The 25,265-nt window shown below is 48.9% G+C and overlaps 2 protein-coding genes across 2 annotated transcripts in view; one reads left to right on the top strand and one right to left on the bottom strand.

Annotated features, from left to right (window-relative positions):
• The window catches only part of LOC119114145 (MFS-type transporter SLC18B1), a 33,177-nt gene extending 13,344 nt beyond the window's left edge, over positions 1–19,833 (bottom strand). Inside the window, exons 1-7 of the mRNA XM_037238356.1 lie at positions 19,335–19,833; positions 18,552–18,648; positions 17,405–17,478; positions 15,553–15,680; positions 13,862–13,950; positions 11,717–11,807; positions 9,658–9,795 (exon numbers count right to left, since the gene is read on the bottom strand). Coding sequence (XP_037094251.1) covers positions 9,658–9,717 — 60 coding nt within the window. The 5' untranslated portion in view covers positions 9,718–9,795; positions 11,717–11,807; positions 13,862–13,950; ... (2 more) ...; positions 18,552–18,648; positions 19,335–19,833. The remainder of the gene's footprint in view (positions 1–9,657; positions 9,796–11,716; positions 11,808–13,861; positions 13,951–15,552; positions 15,681–17,404; positions 17,479–18,551; positions 18,649–19,334) is intronic.
• LOC119113931 (uncharacterized) lies at positions 50–4,678 on the top strand. The gene is made up of 3 exons (XM_037238164.1): positions 50–342; positions 1,244–1,525; positions 4,370–4,678. The coding sequence occupies exons 1-3, from the start codon at positions 280–282 to the stop codon at positions 4,565–4,567; spliced, it is 543 nt and encodes a 180-aa protein (XP_037094059.1). The 5' UTR covers positions 50–279; the 3' UTR covers positions 4,568–4,678.
• Positions 19,834–25,265: the final 5,432 nt, after the last annotated feature.

Genomic DNA, 25,265 nt, shown 5'->3' with positions numbered 1-25,265 from the left:
CCTCGAGAGTCGAAGAGCTCGCGGTGCCCGGCCCTCACTGCTGCTGCCGATACACGGTTATCAGCGCCAAGATCATCGCAACAGCAAGCGTCCGGCGCTGCGCCACTATCGCCGTCCAACGCCGCGGGGGACAGACGTGGCGCAGGGGCGGCGTGGGTGTGGCGCGCGACGCGCAACCCGGACAGTGAGATTTTGGCGTGGCAGGATCTTCCGACGCGTGACCCGCCACGTAACTGCTCGCGAGGCAGGTCAAGCGGCGGTGAGGCTTGGCGCGTCGCCATGGTCAGTGTGTCTCGGTGGAACCTTCATCAGCTGCCGGCAGTGGTCAAGGAGGCCCAAATCGTGAGTTAATCTCGCGGTCGCCGACGTCCGATCGGTTTGAGCTCCTTCGCGACCGCAGCCGTTTCACTGCAGGTGCCCGTGATCACCGCTGCCAGGATCGGACGTCAGTCGGAGCTTATCAGTTTTTAAAACGGGATCTGGGGAGTCAAATGCCCCCCCCCCCCCCCCCCTCCTCCATCGCCTGAAATGCCTTCCTGGGCGGAGAGATTCTCCTCATTGGAAACAGGATGAATCGAGCGGGTAAAATTGTGCACCTGGAGAAAGCAACCACCATAGCAGGTGGGTTGCACGAAGCCCCTCTTCGTAGCACACCTTTGACTCAGAAAACGGATGTTGACGTCCACCACTTTTTAATAGCTGCCCAGAAATTTACTGAGAAAAGACCTACCAGACATTTACTTCGATTCTTTCCGCAAAATAGTGAGCAATTTTCCGTTTCACTTATGTCGCTTGAGAGCATCGTTTGTGTACCTCCTTTGCTAGTAGCTGTTTATTTCTCTCAAATGACGAACATTACCTAAACAATAGCTAGAAAGCTATTTGGCTGGCCTGTCCCGCTTACAAACTTCCAAACGGGGTTTTGGTTCGCCTTAGGCGAACAGCAAGGGTCTTACGCCTTAATCCTGACCCTGATATGCAATTTTTGTAACGCGAATTGGTATGGGGGGGGGGGGGGGGCAATGTGATTAATCCTGACGTGTCCAACGTGGCTATCGCGGCAATTCCGATGTGAGAATTCGGACTGTGACGCGAAAATCATATATCGTGGGTCGTCCAGTCGTTGCCGTACTCAGTAAAACCAGACGAACACCCCGAGGAATTATCCCACTCGTGACACGATTTTATGTTGTAAAATGTTCAGCTTAAGAACGATCATCCCTAGACCCGGCATTGTTTTCAGGTCCTGCTGCTGATCACGATAACTATCGCACAAGCCTCGGATAGTTTTCCGGGATATGGAGTAACTGCCATAAAAGACGCAGAGTGCTTCAATGCATCCATGATCGTCGATGGATGCGTGGATGGAAGATGCATTGGCGAAAAACGTGACGGCAGCTGCCTCCAACTCGACAAACACGCCTTTTTCTTCGGAGCCGGCATTTGCATGTACTACCTGGTCAACAACATCATCCTAGTGTTGTGCTACTGGATCGAAGACACGACAACACAGTCTTCTAAATACGTAAGTCTGGTGAATGACTTTTGCTGACCTGATGAAGAAGTTCTGGTTGTAATAGGGCACTGATGCCTGAAACCGAATGAGCCATGCCTGCAGTCGAGTCGTGTCACTCTGCACAAAACGCTGTGGCTTCGTGTGGGTTGCTGCAACTGTTTAGGTGTTGCTATGCGAGCAACGATTCAGCGGCTTAAATGGATTTTACTGTTTTCTACTTGATACTAAATGCTTGTGTCCTGCAATGCAATGCAACGTCTTGTGGATTTGTCGCAATATGATTAGTCATGCCGCAAATAGATCAGGCCCCTATTAGAACCACGCTAATGCCGAAAGCTACCATCTTGATAATCCTCAACGTCAGAGCGTGAGTTTCCATACTTATAGGAGAACACTACGAATTCATCCAGGGTAATGTCCATGATACACCCACTGGTTTTAATAACCAGGTGTTCATCAGTCGAAGATCATATTACGTATACTAAGCACCAACGGTCTAATGCCGCATCAGTGTATTGGCAATGCGAATGTTACAAGTGAGTTGTCACCCTTGGTATCTCAAAAATACCCGTTTGGAGTTCGTATGCTGTCAACAGCCGACCCTCAGTACACCAGGAAACAAAGGTTGAACGAAGTTGTGAAAAGGACACTACTGATCACACAGTTTTAAAACTTGACGTTTCAAGCCGCGCTGTCGGTCCCGAGCACACCTGTGGCCGTGATCGCATCTTAACACGCGTCCGGGTGGCCCGTTGGATACTCTTCGCTTGAGTGGGGGTCAATTTGCCCCCCCCCCCCTGAGATCGCAGGAACTGAGAGAGCTAGAGACACCAAGTTTGCTGGGTGAGTTGACCTGTACATGAACTCCCTTAGGCCAAAGCTTTGTGTTCCTAGATCATGACATTCGGGTCGAATAAGGTCAAACAAGGCCAAATTCCAGGATGGTCTCCAAAGGACGTCTAGAAACTATATAACTGTCCTAAACAAAACGTGTCATACCCATTCAAGATCAGTGACCTTGTTTAACCTTTTGAAGTTCATGATGACCAAAATCACACAAGACTGCAATGAGTTTTGCATTTGAATAAGCGACTAAAATTACGCTAGGCAGTATGTTCCTAAAAACAAAATGATCACCTAAGTCATTTTAGGTCAGTGACCTATTGTGACCTTTAAGAAGCCCATGAAAGGTGTATAATGCGGTTCCTGTTATCAATAAATTCTAAATGGGCGCCAGAAGATACCTTATACACCATGCGCTAAAGAAACAAAACAGGTTGGTTTTGACCTTGGTCTGACCTGCATACCTGAGTCTGGGTCAATTTAATTTGCTCATTCAATTGTTATGTTGCCTATGCAAGTATCTCAGAGATGTATGGCTTCGTCTAACACTCCGTTGTTGGATCAGATTGAACGATTCCCAAAAAATTGCCTTCGGTGAAACCATGGCCTGACTTTGACCTGCCATAGGTCAGTGACCTTGCAAGAAAAATCTAAGTTGTTGATGCCAAACAATCCGCTATTTAATTGTCTACAGCCATGTAAAATTGGGCGCGGCTACGCCATGCCGTTCGGAAAGAATTCCGGAATAACCTTCGGGTTTCAGTTGAACCCCCAACCTGAGCGCGTGTTGAAAAGGTAATTGACAATGTAACCGAGGTCTGCTTCATAACGTTCTTAAACACGCGCCCGGGTGGCCCGTGGAATGGGACGCGCTCTGGTGTGGGGGTTTATATGACCAGCTCTGAAATCTCAAAATTTAGAGATTTAGAGACACCACACTCATGACCCCACCGACGGTCATGTCATGACCCGAACGACGGTCATGTCATGACCCGACCGACGGTCATGTCATGACCCCACCGACGGTCATGCCATGACCCCACCGACGGTTATGACTTTCGGGCTAAGTAAGGTAAAACAGCATAAAACTCTAGATTGGTATCCAAAATGCCCCCAGACCCCCTCATGCAACCACTTGGAATCGCCTCTTGTAAGCAAATGGTCACTGGTGTTCAGTTTATGCTATGCGGCATCTATATTTTATGCTAGGTGGTATATTCCAAAAATGCAAGATACTCTGGGTCATTTTAAGGCAGTAGCTTCCTCTGACCTGTAAGAAGTCCGGGGAAGATGTCTGTGGGCGCCCCGGTTATCAAAAATTCGAAATGAGCATTAGAAACTACCCCGTGAAGCACGGTCTCAAGTCAAAAGGCAATCTGGATTTGACCACTGTTTCACCTTTATACCTGGCCCAAGTTCGATGACTTTTTTGTACTCCTAAATTCAACAAACCAATCCCCAAGAAACTACAAGTTCAATGAAATTTGTTGTACTCCTAAATTCAATTGACCAATTTTCTAAAAAGCTTTTTCATCGACGCATAGCTCCTTCTAACACTCCGTTGTAAGACCAGATTCAACAAGTTCCCGGAATCACTTTTACTTATAGCCTCCGCCTGACTTGGACCCGCTGTTGGACCCTGAGCGAGTCTTTAACAGTGCCTCCTGGTTTTTTGAAAGTCGATCGTTGCCAGTATAGGAACTTCAAACTCGTTTTGCCGAAAAACCAGCAGCTCAGGTTCTTTTTGTTTACATCTGGTATATTTCACACGTGGACCTCATTGCGCCGGATGATCCCGCAAAAAGCGTGCTGCGGGATCACCGCGCATTTAGAGTGTTATTTTGTGCGGATGAGGCATTTTCAGAAAAAAATGGCAGCAACGCTTTACTTTCGCCACCTCGATTATCCGTTCCCGGGGCCCAGTTTTTAGTGATAAAAGCCTACAAATCTTTTAAGTCGCGCTCGCTCCACTCCATCTCGCATGATCACTGTCCGCGCGTGACGCAACAGGAGCTGATCACCTCTGCCGTCGGGAGCATCTTCTTCTTCGCCCTCGGCATGACAGTGTTCGTGTCAGGCGGGAAGATCGCCACCGCATCCTCGTCAAGCGAAGGCAAGCTGATCGCCGAGGGCTGCTGCTGCATCATAGTCGCCGTGCTCAACGTTGTCGACGCCATCTTTGTTGCCCGCCGCATTCGCGAGGGATAACGTGAGGCGTTGTAGTAATGTTGCTACAGCAGGTACAAGAAAAGGCGAGACCGGTCGTGACAGGTACAGTAAAGTAAGCGCATTTAGGTACCACATGCCATTAGCTACGCAGCCAGGATTTGCGTGAGGCGGGGGAGGGGGATAATGGGATCTGCGAAAGGCGGGAGGGGGGGGGGGTAATGATATTTGCGTAAGGCGGGGGGGGGGGGGGGATAACGGCATTTGCGACGGGGGCTACGGTTTTTTGCTCGGACCGAGTCGTAGCCTCATTCAAAGTATCCATTTACTGCCAACAAATTCAGGGCCGTAGCCATGGGGGACACGAAGACCCCCCCTCCCCCCCCCCCCCGGTAAGCCAAGAGGTTTGCACTCAGGGGCGTGTTCTTCTATTCAGTTATGAGGCTCCATCCCCGTTTTTAATGAAGAACATGGGCCAAATCCGGGGATAAATCGGTTTGTTGGCTTTTGGGAGCATCATTTTGACTGCTCACCCCCTCCCCCCAACTCATTTGATATTTGGCCCCCTGATGACAGTTCTTTATACGTGTCTAACCAGACTACAGACGCTTTGAACGGTACCAGGCAGCATAACCTAATGCATTGAAGGCTCTCTGGCCATCAACGTGTTTGCGGTGCGTCTCAGTTCACAGAATAGCGAAGGAGTGAGTGGCAGTGAAGGGGGGCTCATAAGGCCAGATACGTTGCAAAGTGATGCGAAGTTTCGAGACGATCATACCCTATAGGTTGAAGTAGGCTCTGTGGATGCGAGTGAAGTGTGCCGTGACCAATGCACGTGCTGGAGAGGAGGCTGCACGAGGTACACCGCGCCGTGCCAGAGGCTGCGGTTCAGCCATGTTCCCGCGTTGTCACGGTCGTCACCATGTGTTGCGTGGTACGGACGTCTGTCACAGCTGGGTGCTGATCGATTTTAGACGTGCTGGAGTCGATCTATCGGGAGGGTTGAGTGAGGATCGTCGTCTCCGAGAAGTGTGCTTTTGAACGCCTGGATCCGCGGTCAGTTTGAGCGCGAAGCGAACAGAGGGTAATTTGGTTATCATGATGCGGTCTGAATAAAAGCATTCACTGACCAACAGCTGATTCTTGGAATTTAATGCACGCGTTACGATTGGCTCATCATCATTCGACCTTTGTGCGAAAAGATCGACCAAACTTGCAGTGCCTAGAGTCGAAGTCGCATTTCCTGAAAACTGATTGAACTGAGCTAGATTTAAAAACCACCTAATGCTCATCAAAAACGAAAACTACCCATGTGAGCATAAAGGGCGCAGGAAAACATCCTAAAATAGAGGTTCCGTCATACGCTGAACGCCAAAGAACAGAAGTTCCGTCATACGCTGAACGTCATAGACCAAAAGTTCCGCCAGACGTCAAACGCCATAAAATAGACGTTCCGTCAGACGCTGAACGCCATAAAACAGAGGTTCTGTCCGATGCTGAACGCCATAAGACAGAAGATCCGTCAGATGCTGAATGCCACAAAAAAAGAAGCTCCGTTAGATGCTGAACGCCACGAAACAGAGATTCCGTCAGACGCCGAACGCCATGAAACAGACGTTCCGTCAGACGCTGAACGCCATGAAACAGACGTTCCGTCAGACGCTGAACGCCATAAAACGGAGGTTTCGTCAGATGCTGAACGTTCGTGCATCATAACACGGCCGCCCGGTGCCGACCGACGGCGCGCTCACGGCCAGCCGCCAGCTGACCAAGCATGACAAGTCGGCTCACCGAGGCACGTCTGGGGGACGCAAGCCCCCACATCCGTCCGTCCGGTATGAGGCGGGCGTAAACTCGTTTTCGCTCGCATGACACGCTTGACACGCCTGACACCTGGGGACTGCGAACACAACCACACGCCCGACATGACGGACGGAAATGAAGTGAGCCTGCTGTGCGAACAACAGCGCCGCTGCAGTCACAGCGGCGTGCCGTCTTTCAGTTATGCGTCAAGCAACCCTTGACAGGTCGCTGATTGACACCGATACCGATACAGATATCTCATATCGTGGCACTCACGCTGACATGGGACTGTCCTGGGCGGCGTCAGCATGCAACTGATCAAGGCGACGCTAAGACGCTGGTGTGCTCCCAGCGCACATGGGGCGACTGTGGATGCGGCCTTGATCGGCGATCAATTACAGTGCAAATATCATCGGGTGCCAATGCCTGTTGAATCGAATGGATTTCCGTTCGTGATTGATCGAATATCTTGCACAGGCTTCCTTGGCGCCGCCCATGGGTTACGTCACGCGTGGAGGGGGTACGGGGGATTTGATGTATTATGACCAAAGCATACCATGAAAGTACGTTGTTCTGGACAGTGCCTGTTGGTTTGTTTGTTATTTTGTGATTGGAATTCACGCTGAAATCTGAAAATGTGTTCATGGTGTACCAGTGCGAGGGGTTCTCACCTGGCGTAACCAGTGCGTAACCAGAGGGAGGGGATGAAAGAGCGCCACGATGCGCAACGTAAATTTACGGTCGGCTTCATCTCTCTTTTCTGGGATTTTGCATTCGTGCTGCGAAAAATAAGACAGATGTGCCGCCTCCTCGTTGTGTTACCGAGCCCCTTCATGGGAACCACCTTGATAGTGTTATGTCAGAATCGGAGGCCTCTTGCCTAAACTGCATGCCCCGAACCTTAACCATCAGCGACACATATCACGGGTCCCATCCTAGGCTTTGCAAGCAGGCTGACGTGCAGAGAGCTGGAGGTATTAAGCGTAGATATTGACCGAAGCATCAGAGAGATAGCAGCCGAAGCATCAGCGAGATAGTAATCGAGGCGTTGCGCTTTGGCTACTCTAGAGATTAGATACAATTTCCGAACGTCCACACCTTAGCAAGAGTTAACGCTGAGTGAAAGCGCTGGCCCTGCCTAGTGTTTGTTCACCGGAAATCCACGACTAGCCTGGACTTCGCACGCAGCTCGCAACAGTTGACAACTGGCAAAAGGCTGCCACTTCGTGGAAGTACCGTGTTTCGTCTACTTGACGCAAGATCTCGCGTTATTGCGAGTCTTGCTGTGCTGGGTACTGCAGACAGTTTTGTTTGAGATTTCGAGCCTGCTTCTAAGGCAGGGTGACTGAAGTTTTCCCCATCGCCAAAACAGAAGCAATGAAATAGAGTTTATGGACCGAAGAAGCTCTAACCTAAGCCAGACGCACATAACCATCTAAGACAACAGCGCTTCACGAGGACCGTACTCAGGTCAGCACATCAGCTCCCTGGAGAATGGCCACCTGCCATCTGCAGGTTTTATCGTCAGATGGTATGTACACTTACATCTCTGAAATGCCAACTGTCGATGTGCTTCAATGGATAATCTCATTCGTAACCGGCAAAGTGATCGAATTTTAAAGACGAATTTAGGCATAGGGCGTCAGTGGCGGAGGTCTCAGGTTTGCCACTTAAAAAGCTATATATATATATATATATATATATATATATATATATATATATATATATATATATGTATGTATGTATATGGACAGTAACAAACATTTCAACTCTTGCGCCCCGCTTATTTCGGACCAGCCCTCGCGCTTTCTGGCCTACTGTTTGTTTTAAATTCTTGGTGGAAGACTTCTGCAGTTCTCAACAACAAGATTTGTAATTTCTTGCAGATTTCGCCGCGTAACTTCAAGGCAGTGCATGAAAGTTATTTGGCCAAGGTTTTTTCTCTGCAACACTGCAGTGTGAAGAAAATATTAGCTCTCAGTCCATTGCGATTCACTATAAACAATGCTAAACTCGCGAAGCGCAAAAATATGCGCATATAGAAAGCAACTGAATTCATATTTACACAACTCGGCAAGGTAGTCCAACAGGATTCGCAGACTTTTGCCAAAGGCGAACAGGAAACCGCCGCGGCGGAAGTGTGCGCCGATGCGCCCTCGGTCCCAGTCGATCATACGCGCGCGAGAGAAGACTATGGGTCCATCGAATCAAGGACAGCTTTTGAAGAGGGATTTCATACGCCGGCTGCCAAATCACAGGGTGACGTAACACCAACTGCCGAGCGTGAAAACATCAAGAAGACCAAGGACAACAAACCATTACACTCTAACAAATCACTGAGCCACGGTGAGCTCGTCCGACCCACAGCTGCGTCAGCCAACGACCGGCCAGCGGGGGAAACTATGTGTATGGAAATCATCATCAAATCCACCACGTTGTGGTCTACAGTGGACTAAATCGAGCCTTGAAACTGCATGAGTGCGTAGCAATCTTCTCTGCTATTGACATTCGCCAGGGAATTCGTTTTTTAAATAGTTGATCACAATCGCAAAAGGCGTCCATTGTTGCAAATTTGTCGTACATGGGCATGCAACTTTCAGGCGACATAGATTGTAAATAAGTTTTCAAACGCCATGCCAGTGTCAATGCATCTCCGCCACCTGAACTATCATAAATCCTGGTCAACTCTCAAAGATGGCGGACCTTTCAGTGCTTTGGTCAGAACCATTGGTATGGTTTGGAGGGTGCCTAGGTCTCATTTGTTGGGTTTTGGAATCATCTAGCACTGTTCAAAATTGGCGGATCTCTCCCGTGTTATCGCCTCTCATATTTCGTGCCACATCAATTGTCACGTTATTGTGATGCGTTGTGTGTACTGCAGAATAATCGTAACTTTAACACAATCGCTTTACTTCCCAAAACATCTTAAAAATGCAAAACATGAAGATAAAAGCGAAGTAAAAAAACAAACGCTGAACACAGCAAGCTTCGGTGGCCGTCTCATGTCTGCATTCAACCCCTATATACCGCGGCCTCTAACCATTTGCGCGCGGCTGATCCGTCTGTCTCCCAAAGAGGCTGGAATTGGGCCACGCCAGTGTGCTCTATACCAGACTATCTCTCTCGAGCAGCCTGAGCGCAGCTGCGGTTCACCGTTTTAAAAACTTCCGTCCGGTTACCTTCACGGTCGGTTATTGTGTAACAAGCGCCAGAGCTGATAGTTTCATGCTTTCATGCAACTTGCTGACGATATCCGGCAGCTGGTGCAGTTTCCCCGCGCGACGATTACGCCGCATGGTTTATCTCTGCCGCACACGGGCCGCGCTTACCCTGCTGGCCAAATGCTGCGCCAGAGTCGCCTCTGTGAAGCCAATCATCATGGTTGCCATGGCGACGGCGCCCAGCACCACGTACACGGGGAAGTAGCGTTAACACGTGGCGACACGATGGAGAGGATGTTGACAGCGCTGAAACACAAGATGCGGGCGTCACCAGGATTGGGCTCTAAACATGTGGTCTAACGTCTGATAGCCTAATGTCAGAGCACAACACGCACTCACTTTTGCTAACGACATTTGCCACCAAACATGACGCAAGTTTTGTGGCAGATCCCCTACGCAGCATTCCGTTTGTTACCTACGGACAAATAACTGATATTCTCATTCGCCTAATCGCAAAATCGAATAGCCGATCAACGTAAACAATTTAGCCTCGGGGAGAGGGGGGGGGGGTTAGCCATGAAAAGGGGACTTTGGCCAGTTATCTTGATCACGAGCAATTCTAAAATGCAACGGACCTCTGACTTTTGCTAACGTAGTTTTCAGGTTGCGATTTCACCCAGTCCAAAATCCAGAATAATGGAAAAAGGCTTATTCAATTGCATATGCCTCTTAGGTTTTGTTCCCCTGATTTATCTAGGTTCTTGAATCACTTCCGATTAAGCCATTTAACCAAAGAAGAAGGTTGAAGTGAATGACACGAGATTTATACATGACTATACCACCCTGACTGCAGCTCTATGTGCAAGCGAACTTCGCTCTACCCCAGCTCTAAAAACCTGATTCACCAGGGCCTGCGTTCGTCTCTGTGGGCTTTGAGTCACAGCGGCGCGCACATCGCAATACCAGAAACGGGCTAAGCTAAGGCAGGCTAGGCGAGCTTTTTTGAAAACGTTTCTGCGAAACTAACCTTGTGCAGGTTTTTTAGGATACTGAAGGTGTGCCACCAGACCGTGGCCAAATACTCAGATAACTTTATAAAATGGTTAATAAGCGACCGACTTAACTTAAAAAGCAGAGGGCAACAGAAGTGACTTTGTAACAACACAGAAATTTAGCGGTGTGTCCCTTTGCATGGCTAAGTTCCTACTGTTACGAAAAAATATGCAAACAAAGTTCATATCACCTGAACCATAGTCATCAGCGTTAACCAAGCCTTGGATGAATCAACAACGTATTGCCTTGACAGGAAGCGGTTTCCGGCATACGGAGTGCATGTGTACAGATGGCAAGACCTCTGTTCAATGCATAATGTTCACGAAATTGCTTTTGGTCCTCAAATTTGTTGTGTGCTGTAAGCCCAAGCCATCGCTGTTAGTTACAAGTGTTGGCGATTTCGTTGATAAGACCTCATACTCTGAGTTCTGGGGTTCAACATGAACGGCAAGGCCGACTGGAGGGCTTATACAAGCTCTATGGTTCTCATCGTAATCGAATGTCGATAATTTCACAATTTGCGGAGACCCCTTTTGATACGAAATCACTGCATGGTGTGTGATCGGTCGCTGCAAAAGTATACGCCGTTAAAAACCGCGGCCGGCCGTTGGGGCTCTGAAGGTCTGGTTAGTTGACGCTATTACCTGTTCGACATGCAGCCTCGCCCATGATCAGACCTCTCCACTGAGTTTATCCACAAGGGTCGCTGAGAACTCCGGGTGTTTGACAGGTAGTGTCATGCAGTAAATTATTTTAAAAAAGCTGACAGCATCATCCACGCAGCGTGAGGCACCATGGACGAGCCAATGGGCATTTATCATACAGTTAAGCTTTTTATTATTTCTGAATTGTTCTACAACATCATCATACAGTGTAAAATATTTTAGCACTTTGGATTGAGCGCGGCAGATCCGTAGCCGGCGCGGCTGGCCGGCCTTCCAGTATGATGATCTAAGATTAACCTTTATTTTTTAAGTCATAGGTGCAGAGCGCTTTCAAGCTGCTCGCAGCATACACCTTGTGTTGTTAAAAAATGGTGTCGAGCTGTGATCAATCAAAGATCTTATCATTGGCACCTATACCGGGATGTAAGCGGACAGTCCCCACCTAAAAAGTCACCGATGGTGACATGTGTATATGACGCGCTGTTTTACACTAAAAAATAAGTATTTACCTTTGATTTGCGGCATAGCGCGCACATTTATGGGGAGCAATATAAGCAGGAACAATCCAACGCTATAAAACGGGATGCTGTATCCTCCAGCCTGAAAACAAAGGAAAACCGATCATTAGTTCTCTGGATCAACCTCATGCTGAAATAGCCAACATGCCGACACACGACACACGACACACGACACGCATCACCAGACTAGATGAAAATAGAGCGCTTAACAGATGATATTCAAAACGAGTAAAGATGTGAAATTAAAATGCGAACCTAGATATTTTTGCGCGACATCAGACGTCGTGCACAGCGACATATGTTTGCAAGACACTGTCAAATCACCCGTGAATGCATGATCAATACAACGTATGCAAGCTGGAGCATTGTTTTGCCCCTGACGAGCACAACTGGCTTCCTCACTCTCGTTAGAGCCTTTCTTCGCCCTACGACAGGGAGCTTCAGGGGCTGCTCCTCAGGCCTTGTGAGTTCTGAATAGTGTAAATAGTGTAATTTTCTGTAACTGAGTTTCCATATATACATGCATACAATTTACAAGCTTTTTGGTTACGCATGACGAAAAAATTGAGCTTTCCGACCTTCACCGTTTATAATCTATAAATTCATCTATAGTTAATGTCGGCGAGATTGTACTCTAAGTGAACAAACAACCTTATTATTCTCGTTTCAATATGGTTTTCGAAACTGCATCACTCTCAGAAGCATTGCTGCTCTTAATGATGCTTTTTTCAGAGGTCACATCATCCAATTGTCAGCTAGGAGAAATTTCGACCTTTGTGACTGGATCTGGCCTTTTCAAGATCGTGCAATTTAAAACTTAACCGCACTTTTGTGTAATTAAACTGACGCTGCTTGTAACGCTGTTTCTGCTCTGCTCTCCCTAGTGATGTGACTTGTTTGGGTCTTAATGTACATGAATACCTGGTCTTAATGTACATAAATGTACAAAAGTGGCCTCACCCCTTCGACCCGCCGTGCCGCAACAAAGATCACACCCGTCGATTTCCACCAGTACCCATCCGATCGATTTTTCAATAGCATTCAGCGTCGTTTTCATTCATTTCATTGCCGCAGTTCATGCTTAGTTCTTGAAACAACGGGAGACAGCTCAATTTTAACAGGCATGAACCCGTGAGAACTTAGCTCCTATGATCTGATTTGACATGTCAGAAAACTCCCACCCAATGTTGTTCAGTTCCGTTTAGCTGATAAAGCTTGATAAGAGCTATCCGACACCGTTTTCCCATAGCTCTAGACTGCTTAGTTTCCGCGATATCAACGAGGCCTCTGAGACCCCTTGTTGGTCATAGATGGAAAACATCCGTAGAGTCAGAGCCAGTGCCTGCCCAACTCTTGTAGACATGGCGTTTTGTCAATTTCAAACGTGCAAGCAAGGAATCCAAAATATCTCCCGCACGCTCTATCTGGCAAGTATTGCTGCAACTTGTCCGGCATTCAGATCAGTGTTGGGTCTTTGACGTGCTATGGTGGTCTGGGAAACCTTTTATTGAGATGCCTCGTCCCAGCGCTCAGCGGCTAAACACAGCCATTTACAAAACACTAGCAGGTGCCGGGCATTACAGAATGTGGAGGAGTACGTTTATGTTCAAGAGGATGTGGTAGAGATTTTATGCTGGGGAGATCGACACCAACTATAAAGATAAAGACGTCTGAATGTTCAAAGATCTGTGATAAAAAGATATGTCAATAAGTGTTTCTATGTCTATCACAGGGTTTTTGGAATTGGCATTTCCAGTGAAGCACGCTGTACTTTTTCGCTTTTCCCTCCCGAGCTGTCTGAACATGTCAGTTGGTGGTTACAGCAGCGGGACGAGGCGGTGTTATGTGTTGCGGGTGTTTTTGACGATTCGCGACTTCGAGGCTTGCAAACTCATGGCAGACCACGTGCAATGAGTCAACACGTATCATGGAAGACGGCAGCCAACCGAGTCATAATAACGCACGGCAGACAGCAGTCCACAGGCCACCACAACTCACGGCAAACAGCAGCCAACCGAGTCGTAATAGCTCACGTCAGACAGCAGTCCACAGATCACCACAACTCACGGCAGACAGCAGCCAACCGAATCCTAATAATTCACGGCAGACAGCAGTCCACAGGTCACCACAACTCACGGCAAACAGCAGACCGCCGAGGGCAGGGCCGGCGCACGTGCCCAGTGCCGTGAACACCTCAAGCATGCCCACCGTCGCCGCTATGTTCGCTGCAAATGAAAGGCCTCATCATGCGGGGTGGCGATGCAACAAGGTGTTTCGGTCGCGCCACAAGGTGGCGATCGTGACGTCAGCACGGGCAAATGGCGTCACGCGAGACCGCGATCGCAGAGCATCACTGCCGTCAGCGCTGTTCCAGTAAGGCTTACGTCCTATCGTATTATTTTAAATCCCCCCCCCCCCAATTTCAGGGTCTGCAAGGTAACCGGGTTAGGTGATTAGGTAATTGTATGACGTCATCACTGGGTCATGATTTTGCTGGATGATTTCAGCACGAGATGATGATGTAATGCGAGGTAGGGGTTTCACACGACGTATCGTTTTCACCAAGGAGGGGCGAGGCACTGGGCATTTTGCTCTGGACAGCAATCTGGTGTAAAATCTTTGAAATACGCTCATTTATTGAACGATGCTATTTTTGGTTACTTCGACATATCTGGGCACAAATACACCTTTGGCTATTGTCATGCCGGTCGTTATGCATGACAAATCAGAAAACAAATTAGGTGGCACAGAAAGAGCAGACGTGAGGGAAAAATGCAAGGAGGCTGGTTTAGAAAAGCGAGCTGAGCATGGACTCCAAACCCAAGGATGTAAGGATGTTAGGGCAGACAAGCGAGTTGAGCTGGGGTTCCAAATCTGACTCCTAACCTTAGTTGTGCAGTGCAATCAAATATTTCAAATTGGATTTAGTTGCAGGTGTGCTCAGCACTTGTAAGGGGTTTGAGCCGAAATAGCCATCTTGAAGATCATTCGGTGCAGTTTACAGCCCTGCCGTTCTTAATACCTTAGCCCCTTTAGCTTCTGAGCTACACGACCGCGAAAATGTGCAGACTACTTCGTGCACACTACTTCAAGGCCACCCAGTTATCGATGACGCCATAGCAACGTCGTTCAGATCTTACCATTCCATTGACCATGCGCGATGAAGGCCAAGACAAAATAATCGTCGAGTCGGTCGTATCTGGTGTTTGTGAGCGCGATTTCCAGATATAACAGCCGTCAATTGGCTTCCAATCAAAGTTGTGCAAGGCAGGATGACGCAATCAAACAATGATGTATTGAAAACTATATTTACTTAATAGGGAAACTGCCTCGTCTAAAGCAGTTTTTCCATTTACAAGTATACCAATAGTTTTGTGTGAGCTTGTCTCGTGGTATTAAATGTCTGCCTCAGCATCGTCCAGTGTGGAACATTCCTTTTAATGAAGAAAGTTTGATTTTGCAGGACACGATTATTTCTGTACTGCTTTCCTACAAGCCAGAACATTAACCTGCAGACTCAAATCAGCGGCATAAGGGTTGTTATCCTCAAACTTTGCCAGCCAAAGCCAACCTTCCTGCACTGCGGATTTGAAGAGCTGATGGGTGGATATCGAGCCAAAACTCCCGAACTGTCTAGGATACGCGAGGCTGTAATGTCATGTTCGGATGGTATTACCCGACCTAACCCGTTGTCGTTGATCATTTTGACCGCGCTCGTGATGCGTCACGCCCTGTCCGCCAGAAGCTTTCCACGATTCCGGCCGCGTCCGTGACCTCTCACCGTTCAGACCACGCCCATCTACCAGCAGTCTGAGAACCTAACCCACCGGAGAACGTGCTCGAGACGTAGGTGTAGGTGGCCGTGATGTTGGCTGCCGATCCTGTGCCCATCAGCACGCGGGTGACGAAGCAGTAGATGGTAAACAACTGGAGGTCGTGGACGTACGCCAGAGACCTGCCGATCGAAGGGAAGTGAAGGTCACAGGTCACAGGTCTGCCTGGTCAGGGAACGGCGATCACATATGTCCAGTCAGGGAACGGCGACCAGGTCTGCCTGGTCAGGGAACGGCGATCACGTATGCCCGGTCAGGGAACGGCGATCAGGTCTGCCTGGTTAGGGAGCGGTGATCAGGTCTGCCTGGTCAGGGAGCGGTGATCAGGTCTGCCTGGTCAGGGAACGGCGATCACGCATGCCCGGTCAGGGAGCGGCATCAGGTCTGCCTGGTCAGGAAGCGGCGATCAGGTCTGCCTGGTTAGGGAGCGGTGATCAGGTCTGCCCGGTCAGGGAACGGCGATCAGGTCTGCCTGGTCAGGGAACGGTGATCAGGTCTGCCTGGTCAGGGAACGGCGATCACGTATGCCTGCTCAGGGACCGTAACGATAGGGGTGCGGCGCATCACAACAGGGTTGTCACATGACAGCGAGAAGGGGGGGGGGGCACTGCGGTGCATCACAAAGACAGGGGTGCCACTCGTCATAACGACAGGTGCAGCACATCACAACGGCAGGGGTGTAGCGCATCACGGTGACAAGGGTGCAGCGCATCACCACAATGGTTCGTCCCATCACAGCGACAGGGGGTGCATCACAACGAAAGGAGTGCGGCGCATTACAGCGACAGGGGTGCGGCGCGTCCCAACGGCAGAAGTGTGGCGCGTTCCAACAACAAGGGTGTGGGAAATTGCAGCGAATGGAGCGCAGCGCATCATAACGACAGGGGTGAGACGCATCATAAGGACAGGGGTGAGACGCAGCATAACGAATGGAGCGCGGCGCATCATAACTGTAGGAGTGAGACGCATCATAACGACGGGTGAGATGCATCATAACGACAGGAGTGAGACGCATCATAACGACAGGGGTGAAATGCATCAAAACGACAGGAGTGAGACGCATCATAACGACAGGGGTGAGATGCATCATAACGACAGGAGTGGGACGCATCATAACGACAGGGGTGAGATGCATCGTAACGACAGGAGTGAGACGTATCATAACGAAGGGGGCGAGACGCATCATAACGAATGGAGTGCGGCGCATCATAACTGCAGGAGTGAGACGCATCATAACGACGGGGGTGAGATGCATCATAACGAATGGAGCGCTGCGCATAATAAATGCAGGAGTGAGACGCATCATAACGACAGGGGTGAGATGCATCATAACGAATGGAGCGCGGCGCATCATAACTGCAGGAGTGAGACGCATCATAACGACAGGGGTGAGATGCATCATAACGAATGGAGCGCGGCGCATCATAACGACAGGGGTGAGATGCATCATAACGACAGAAGTGTCGTGAATCCCAACAATAGGAGTGTGGCACATCACAGCAGCAGGGATGGGGTGCACCATAACGACACGTCGCAGGGTGTAGCCAAACAGGAGGCCGGTCAGTGTATCCAACATTTATGGTTTCGTGTTAACGGAAGTTACAGCTGCCGAGAGACAGTCTACGAACATCCCATGCTCATTAGATTATGTGCAATGCCTGTGTTTGCAGCGAGTAACGTTTCATATATGTGCTTTACTTCACAACCCTACTGTAAACATGCCATTTTGCCTACTCTACACTAAATCCGTATTAAAGACAGTCGTCAGCTCAATCTATGACCTAAAGACAATGTTGCAGGTCTTTCCCGGAGGCAATGCTGCAAGCGCAAGTGCCATCTTCCTTACCCGAAGGCAATGTTGCCGGTGCCCACCAAGAAAGATCCGGCCAAGAAGACGTTTTTCGGTCCCACATACGGTACCTGTGAACATAGCAAGCAGTTTAAAGAAGCAGTATCTTCTATTATTGGTCAAGAAAAGATGGAACAAGGCTGAGTACCCAGCAGACATGACGACAGCATCTTAAATAGCGATGTCATGCTGTCATTCATTATCAACGTTTTTACTTCAATGCAATGCGTTTCTACATATTACGCCACAAATAATACAGGAGAACAAGAGTGTGATTTTGATAACAACTTGGGTGTACCTACCGCCCAAATGACCACAGCCAACATCCTGCATACCTCACCTTGTCGTCCGCATTCCATCCCCTTGTCACAGTCATCGCCGTTACAATATCGCACTCGTATAGTGACAGAGTGTTTTTCCAGTTGCTCTCTCGCATAGAGCCATGTCGGTCGTTTGTGTGCTCCAATACCAGGCGGTAGCACAGGCCTGTCTTATGGCGACTCCAAATCGTCTAGGGAGTGTCATCGCTTTCCTGGGGCGCCACGTGCTCTGAAATTTCGTTGATCGAGGGAGGATGGGCAGAACGGGAGGGAAGGATAGTTCCATCCAAGACGGCAAGCTCTCCACAACACTTCGTCGACGCACAAACGGGAATGGCGATAGGCTGCTGATAATTGCGGACTGTTGCTGCGACTCTGTTCAAGGCGACCATTACAAATATCCGACGCGGCATCCCAAGTGTATGAAACGCATTGCTAGGTGTAGGCTAGGCTGGGTGGGCTGATTTACACCCTGCGAAATGTCGCGCCGTTCCAGTTTGGGGTACCGGAGTTTCCGGACCACCAGCCGGACCAGAGATCGCTGCTGAGGCTCCCCAGCCCACCGCCGTCTGAGACCTTCTGACGGCCACAGCCCATCGGAGCCGGCCTGAGCGGCTCTTGAAAACGGAATGCAGTGACCAGCGCCAGTCACCGAGACCATGTTCACCCGCAGATGAAGGATCTGTGATCTGCTGAAGGCAGCGCAGCACGACTGCGCGACAGGTGACCGGTCACCAGCCCTCGTTTCCACCAGCGTTGTTCGGTGCTGATCGGCTGGGCGGCACCCAGCGCCGGGGTGAGCCCCGAGGCGTTCCGCTACTCACCAGGCGGGTCATGAAGGGTGAAGTGAGCAGGGCCGCCACCGAGTACACGCCAAACACCAGCGACGCCGTGGTGGCCGTCATGCCGCGTCCGCTCCGCCTGTTCAGTCAGAGGTCAGGTCAAGGTCAGGCCATGCCGCGGTGGCCGTCGTGCCCTATCCGCTCTGCCTGTTCAGTCAGAGGTCAGGTCAAGGTCAGGTCATGCTGCGGTGGCAGTTTGGTCCGCAGGTTTTCCTGTCCCGCTGGAGGTCAGGTCAAGGTCAGGAAGTTAAGCCAGGCACATTCTGATGGATGTAACTCTAATTATGCCTGGGTTCCTCTTGCTTTTTGTGCCCAATATAGTGTTGCAGGATACACCGTTCGGAATCCACTGAATGGAGTAGTTACAAAGGAGCTCTCCGGCACTGGTATGACGTGTTTTTGGACCCCAGATGGGGATTTTTTAATTGGCATGGCATGTCATGGGATAATTTTTTCTTAAAATCTTAACGTGGCGCAATGGTTGGCAAAGTACATCCTGTTCTCTGTCGTCACCCGACTTTTTTACACAGACGCTGCCACCAGACGCAAAGCACCGCAATAACGATGAAAAATATGCCTTTTCAGACCTGAGACGCGCTTTTCTGAGGTTACGATTGTCTCTTCCCAGAGCTGGAACGGGCTCCTAAATTGCGACAAAGGAGAGCTATGGTTCCCTCAGTCAGCCTCTGGCTGCACGCGTACGAGACAGCGCCAGAGCACCAGACACCTGCACCTGCCATGAAAGCACCAGCACGAAGAACGCACCTCCAGCGGGAAGAAGGGCGCCATGGTAGCCACGCTCGCCGATACGCCGAAGTTGACGATGCCAGAGAGCCAGAACACAACGCATTGCTGCCGGGTCATCGGATGGCCTGGGGGCACGGAGGACGGGTCAGAGGTCAGGGTCACCGCACCAGCATCGGCAGTAGGCCAGGCACAGCATTGATGCGGTGATCGATCAAATTAAAAATTTAGAAGACTACGACTTCCTGATGACGTTCATTTGTCAGAAGCTCAGCATTTTTTCAGCTATTTTTTACTACCACTCGATTTCGGGACCTTGACAGAGGCAAAAAAATACGGTTTTTATATTTGCCGTCCGATAAATAAAAAAACAATGGGAAGGCTGAAAACATATCACAGGAAGACATGTGCATGCACAAAAAAGAAAATGGGCTCAGATCATTTCGTTTTTAAGCCATATATACCGACGCACAGCTATTTTGCACCTATGGCGAGCGGGACCATATCCCAGAGAGTCTTATATACAAATATATTTTTCAACGAGTGCAGCCTATCACGGCCGTCATACTTTTTATGAGCCAACAATGCAGATAATATTTCCAACTGATCGCCGGAGCCACACGTGATTTTCAGAATCACGCGGCGGGATACTTTCGAGCGAGCGGAGTTCAAATGACGAATAAGGCCTACGACGGCGTAGTCCAAGCCCGGTATGGAGTTCGCCACTGGAAGGCGATGACTATAGGTGTCTGCGTATACGTGCAAGCGTGCATAGGTTTGCATGTCGGTGCCCGTTTGGGTGTGAGAAAGGAGGAGGTGCAGTGAGAGAGAAGCATTGTAGTTGATCGCGCGTGAATGTTTGTATTTTTCTTCTTAGCTCTGCTTGTTATATGAAGACCATTTTCATGACTTTCCTAGCGAGAAATAGCATAATGGAGTGAAAAACATACCGTTTTATAACATTGAACTGCTCAAAATCTTCGAACGGGAAAACAGCCAACACATATTGATATGAGTACAAGAAGACAACCGACATCGAAAACGCATTAGACGTACCCTTGCCCAGTGTTTCTGAAAGTGAAGGCTTCCATACGACCAGGTTATCAATAAAGGAAATGTTCCACATTTGAAGATATTCAAGCAAGCATCAGCTATGACGAAACAAGCTCACTTATTCTTTTAAGTGTGAGCAATACTTCTTATACTTTTAAAGTACTTCTTATGGTTTTTGTATAAGTAAATATACTTTTAAGTGGAAAAGACTGCACTAGACAGCAGAAATTTTCTACATAGTAAACGTGCTTCTCATACATCATTATTTTATTACGTCATGGAACGTTTGTGTGACGTCGAGGTGCCGCCAAACTTGCCGTGCCAAATTGCCACTTAAGCACTCACTTGTACTTTAATCTTCCGAGAGTTCCCCGTTGAGTCGGTGGAAGTGTTTGATGAGCCAAATGTCATTATGTGCTCTTATTTTTCTTCTTTCTCGCTGTGTTCTTGCATATTTATTTGCGAGTTTAATATGTTTACTTATATTTGCATACTCGGGTGTCGCACCTTTTGTATTCGATTACAAATCTTCTTTCCACAAAAGCCAGCAACCAAGTTCAACTCCTTATGCCATGTAGCACAAAATATGGGTCGTGTCTAAAATTTGCACAGCCTGCTCAACAATCTGATTGAGAGCCAATTGACGTCCGCTCTCCCTGGATATCGCGCTAACGAATGCCATATCTGAACGGCTCGACGCCAATAGTCTTTTTGGACCTTGAACAACGCCATATGACATACGAGGAAGAAAAATTTGAGTGATGTTTCTACGGCGTCATGCATGTCCCCAATGACCTTGAAACGGTCTGCACGAAATGGCGTGCACATCTTCGTGGGCGTGTGACCCCGAAACTAAATAGTTTTGGGTCTTAAGAAGAGCAGGACTGTGAACTGCACGGAATGATCATCAAAATGACTATCTCAGTTGGAAACCACATACAAATGTGGAACAACCCCTTTGACGACGACAGGAATGTTATTTCTATACCGCAACGACTTCCCTGAGTCGAACAGAGACCAAGGTAACATGGGATCAAAGATTGAATATTGCACTGAGCTTTCAATGAAACATTTCGAACAAGGTTGAGGCGTGTCAGCCTCAATGTGCCGGTCATCAAAGGTTAAGGTCACATCAGCCTAAGCCCCCGAAAACGCCCACAGTGATGCTCACAGCCGCTCTGCGGTCCGTAAGAACTGTATGCCGGGGAAGTTAAAGTGATCTTGCTACCTTTGCTTCCAGTGACATCAACAGTCCCCGAGATTTGCGGAATATAGTATTTCTGCGTGCAGATCTGATGATGGCCTGGTGGTCGCAGCCATAGGTTAAGTAGCTTAGTATCAGCCAAAGCCGCTACTCAAAACTTATAGCATGGATAACATGGATTGCATGGATTGGCAATAGCATGCATGGCGTGGATTATAGCATGGATTGACCATGACAACAGGCAACGTACGATACAAATCCGTTTACATATCTACGCAGGCAGTCAACATCACACTAGGCAACCATGAATTTATATCACATACATGTTATGGCATAGCAGTCACTAATCGGCGATAGCTTGGGTCAAACTAAGTTAAACTTGACGTCAGCCACAGGTGCAAGGTGAGACGAATGGGAAAATCAACGACATCGGCCTCTAAAGCGGAGCTCATCTTTGCTTGTCATGAATACACTGAGCTTATTTGTTTTTTTCCGATAGCTCAGGTGGTTAAAGCACCTGCCTTCCAATCCACCCGCCCGTGGCGGGTTGGTTTTGGGTCGCTTTCGGCGATCACTATTTACCGTTGACAAATATGGCCTGCGGCGGGTGGCAGCAGCCGCGCAAAGGTCAGGTGACGTCAGTGGGTAGGACGGACCGTGATTATCTTCGCGGCACGTTAAACTTTTGCCAAAAATTCTGCCGTTGACATGGAATTGCTCGATCGGATGATAGGGGCCAGGACTCACACGATAAGCACTGCTTAGCGTGAGTTCTAATCCCATGAATCCATACATTCAAAAGGTTCGGATTAAATGTTTTGTAAGCTTCTTGTGTGAATCAAACCAGGTGGTGTTGCAGATACATTTTGGCATGATGCAAACAGCACACAAAGACGGGCCAGACACAACCTGACGCCACTGATAATGATCAAGTCCGTGTGTTTCGTCAAACGTCGCTGCATCGACTTCCCACGCATGCAAGGGCCACAGTTGGCGAGCTGCAACCCCTGGCACAAAGGCGTCACCAACCCACGCCGACCAACAGCGCCATGGCCTCGCTGGCTTTGTTTTAACGACGGGCGTTCTCGAAGCCTGCCCACGCGGGCGCATGCCGCCCGCTCGTGGTATTCGCTACTCGCTGACCGTGCTCAGTATACCGGTATAACGGCCGCCCACATCCGCTGCGGGAGGCGATGAGTGTCAGGCGCTTGTGACACTCCTCGGTACACAGCTGAACGGAATCGTTCCGGTGCGCCGCGATTGTTTGATCGAATTAAACAGAGTGTTTAATCTAAATCTAAAAGCTAAATCTAATCTATAAAACTATAAAAAAAATAATTTAATCTAAATCAAATATATAATCTAATCTAAATCAAATATATATGTAAATCTAGATCTAATATATAAAAAATCTAAATCTTAAAAAAAATTAAAGATAAAAAATAAAAAAGTCAAAAATAATTTAATCGGATCGGCGATCCGAGAAAGGCGAATGCCAGTTGTTTGCAACGTGCTGGTTTTGGGATCTGCTTTACTTGAGCTGAAACAGATACACAGATAGTGTAGTTTTTTGTTTGTTTGTTTGTTTTTTGCTTCTTTTTTTGGTGGCGCTAAGAAGTCTTTCGACCCACCTCTCCGGTGAACAACGGAAGGGTTTAAGCGCCTAGTAAATTCACACCGATTCTTAACTAAAGTCACGCCGATGGATGTGGGGAGGTGAACTACTTTGGACAAGTGGCCCCGGGTAGGTGGCTGGTCCCACAGAAAAAAACATTTCTAGACAAACAGAAAAATATTGCGTCTAGGAGAGCGCATTTCAACCATATCAGATGAAAAATGTTGCAAACACAAACAATTTGGCACTTGTGGTCCAACTGATGACGTCCTAATGCCGATCCCAGTGGCTTAACGCTCTCTGATAGGGGAGGGGTCGATGCGAACCCCCCCTCCCCCCCTTAGGTTATTCTCAGAATATCTCTCAGGCATGTTGCGCAATCGTACCCAGCTTTTCAGCAGTCTATTGTAAATTTATTGCACGCATTTTGACACAAGGAGACGTATCCCTAGCGTTTCTAATGACGGAGCAGCAGCAGTTTTTGGGAAGCACTGCACGGCGATCTACGGCCGGCGCGGTCGGAGGGCGCCGACCGACGACGCCGCGTGACGCGAGCGCCGGGCAGACACTGTTACATTAGCGGAGCTAAATATCATAAGCGTATGCTCAAAACACACACAACTATGCACCTGCATGGAAACCTGAAAAGATTCCATGCTCGGGAAAATTTGACCTTTGGCCTGGTATAACGGTGCCAATAATTTCCATAGCAACATAAAACTCATTACCAATCGTTAGTTCTCAATGATACAAATCTATTGGTGTTTTATGCTAAGGTCTATTTCTCTTAGTTTGAAAAGAGTAGAGGGCGATCACATCGACCCCCTATCAGTACGCGTCACCAAAAGCGGCGAATGAGGGGGAGCTTTAAATCATTGCCGTAATGTCCGAACCACTGCAGTGTGTAAGCTTCCCAGAGGGTCCACCTGAGAGCCGACATCACCCTGAACCATCGAAGAGTGAGTGGGCGAATGCTTTCCAAAAGAACGATGCCGTGCGATCATGTTGAAATACAGTAAATTCGCAGGCAACTGAAACCATTGCACTGGGGGTAGTGTTTTTAGTCTTCCTCGTGTCTTGCAAGTGGTAGCTGATCGGAAGTCACAAAAAAATGTTTGTTACTGATCGCCGCTGTTTACTGCAGCCGGACTGACCAGCAAGCACTAGAGCCAAGGAAAGTTGGAGGAATGGCAGGTTGACACAGAGCCAACCGTGCTTTTTACGCTTCGCCCCTCGGCATAGAAAGCTATTGATTGTAAGTGGACTCGCAAAACACTGCGAAATGCCATGATGATCCAAGTTATGTTGCTAGAATCTACGCATACACTACGGTTGTCGTACCGTAACTATGCTAAAATCAAACCAACACATGTTCAGGCATCACTTCGCCCCAACGTCACGCCCACATGAAACACTGGCGCATCAAACTGGGATGTCCTTGAGTGCAATGAGCGGATCAATAAGCCCCCGTCCTCGCAGACCCCGTCTCTGAGCGGTCGTCTGAGTCTCGGGCCACGCCCCGTGATGCCGGCGGACTAAATTAGATACTGTCAAGACTTCGGCCAGATACAGTTCGCTCATTCACCAGGCGGCCCATGCTGAAATCATACCAGATTTGTATGTTTGGCGAATGAGAGACATGTAGTGTCTCTGTAAGGAGCACCGATGGACCGTAACCACTATGGCCATAGCGCCTCGGCCAAAGCGTCGGTTTTGGACTAACATATTTGTATGTTATACGTGGGCACTTACGTACTTATAGCCTCCGACGCCGCCGGTGGATACGGTCTGGCAGTCGAGAGATCGACTGCCAGACCCGTATCCAGCTACTTCACGGGCGCGGCAATGCGAAACACTTGGCAGCATCGTACAGCAGCCATGTTATGCAATCCAAAAATGTTAGCATTTTGCCGGAGGTTGCTCCAGAACGATAGCCTCCCACCAGAAGGAACCTGGAGGAACCGGAGGCGGGGAGCGGCGAGGGTCAGCACGTTCGCACGCGATGCTGGCGGCGACCCTGCCGGACGGTCATGGGCGACCTGCAGCGGGTATCGCGCCGCTCAAGGTCCCGCCGTTATCG

The sequence above is a fragment of the Pollicipes pollicipes genome, unplaced genomic scaffold (assembly GCF_011947565.3).
Source record: "Pollicipes pollicipes isolate AB1234 unplaced genomic scaffold, Ppol_2.1 Scaffold_7262;HRSCAF=8765_pilon_pilon_pilon, whole genome shotgun sequence".
Taxonomy (NCBI): domain Eukaryota; kingdom Metazoa; phylum Arthropoda; class Thecostraca; order Pollicipedomorpha; family Pollicipedidae; genus Pollicipes; species Pollicipes pollicipes.
The sequence above is the reverse complement of the archived record's forward strand: the minus strand, read 5'-3'. Positions and strand labels throughout refer to the sequence as shown.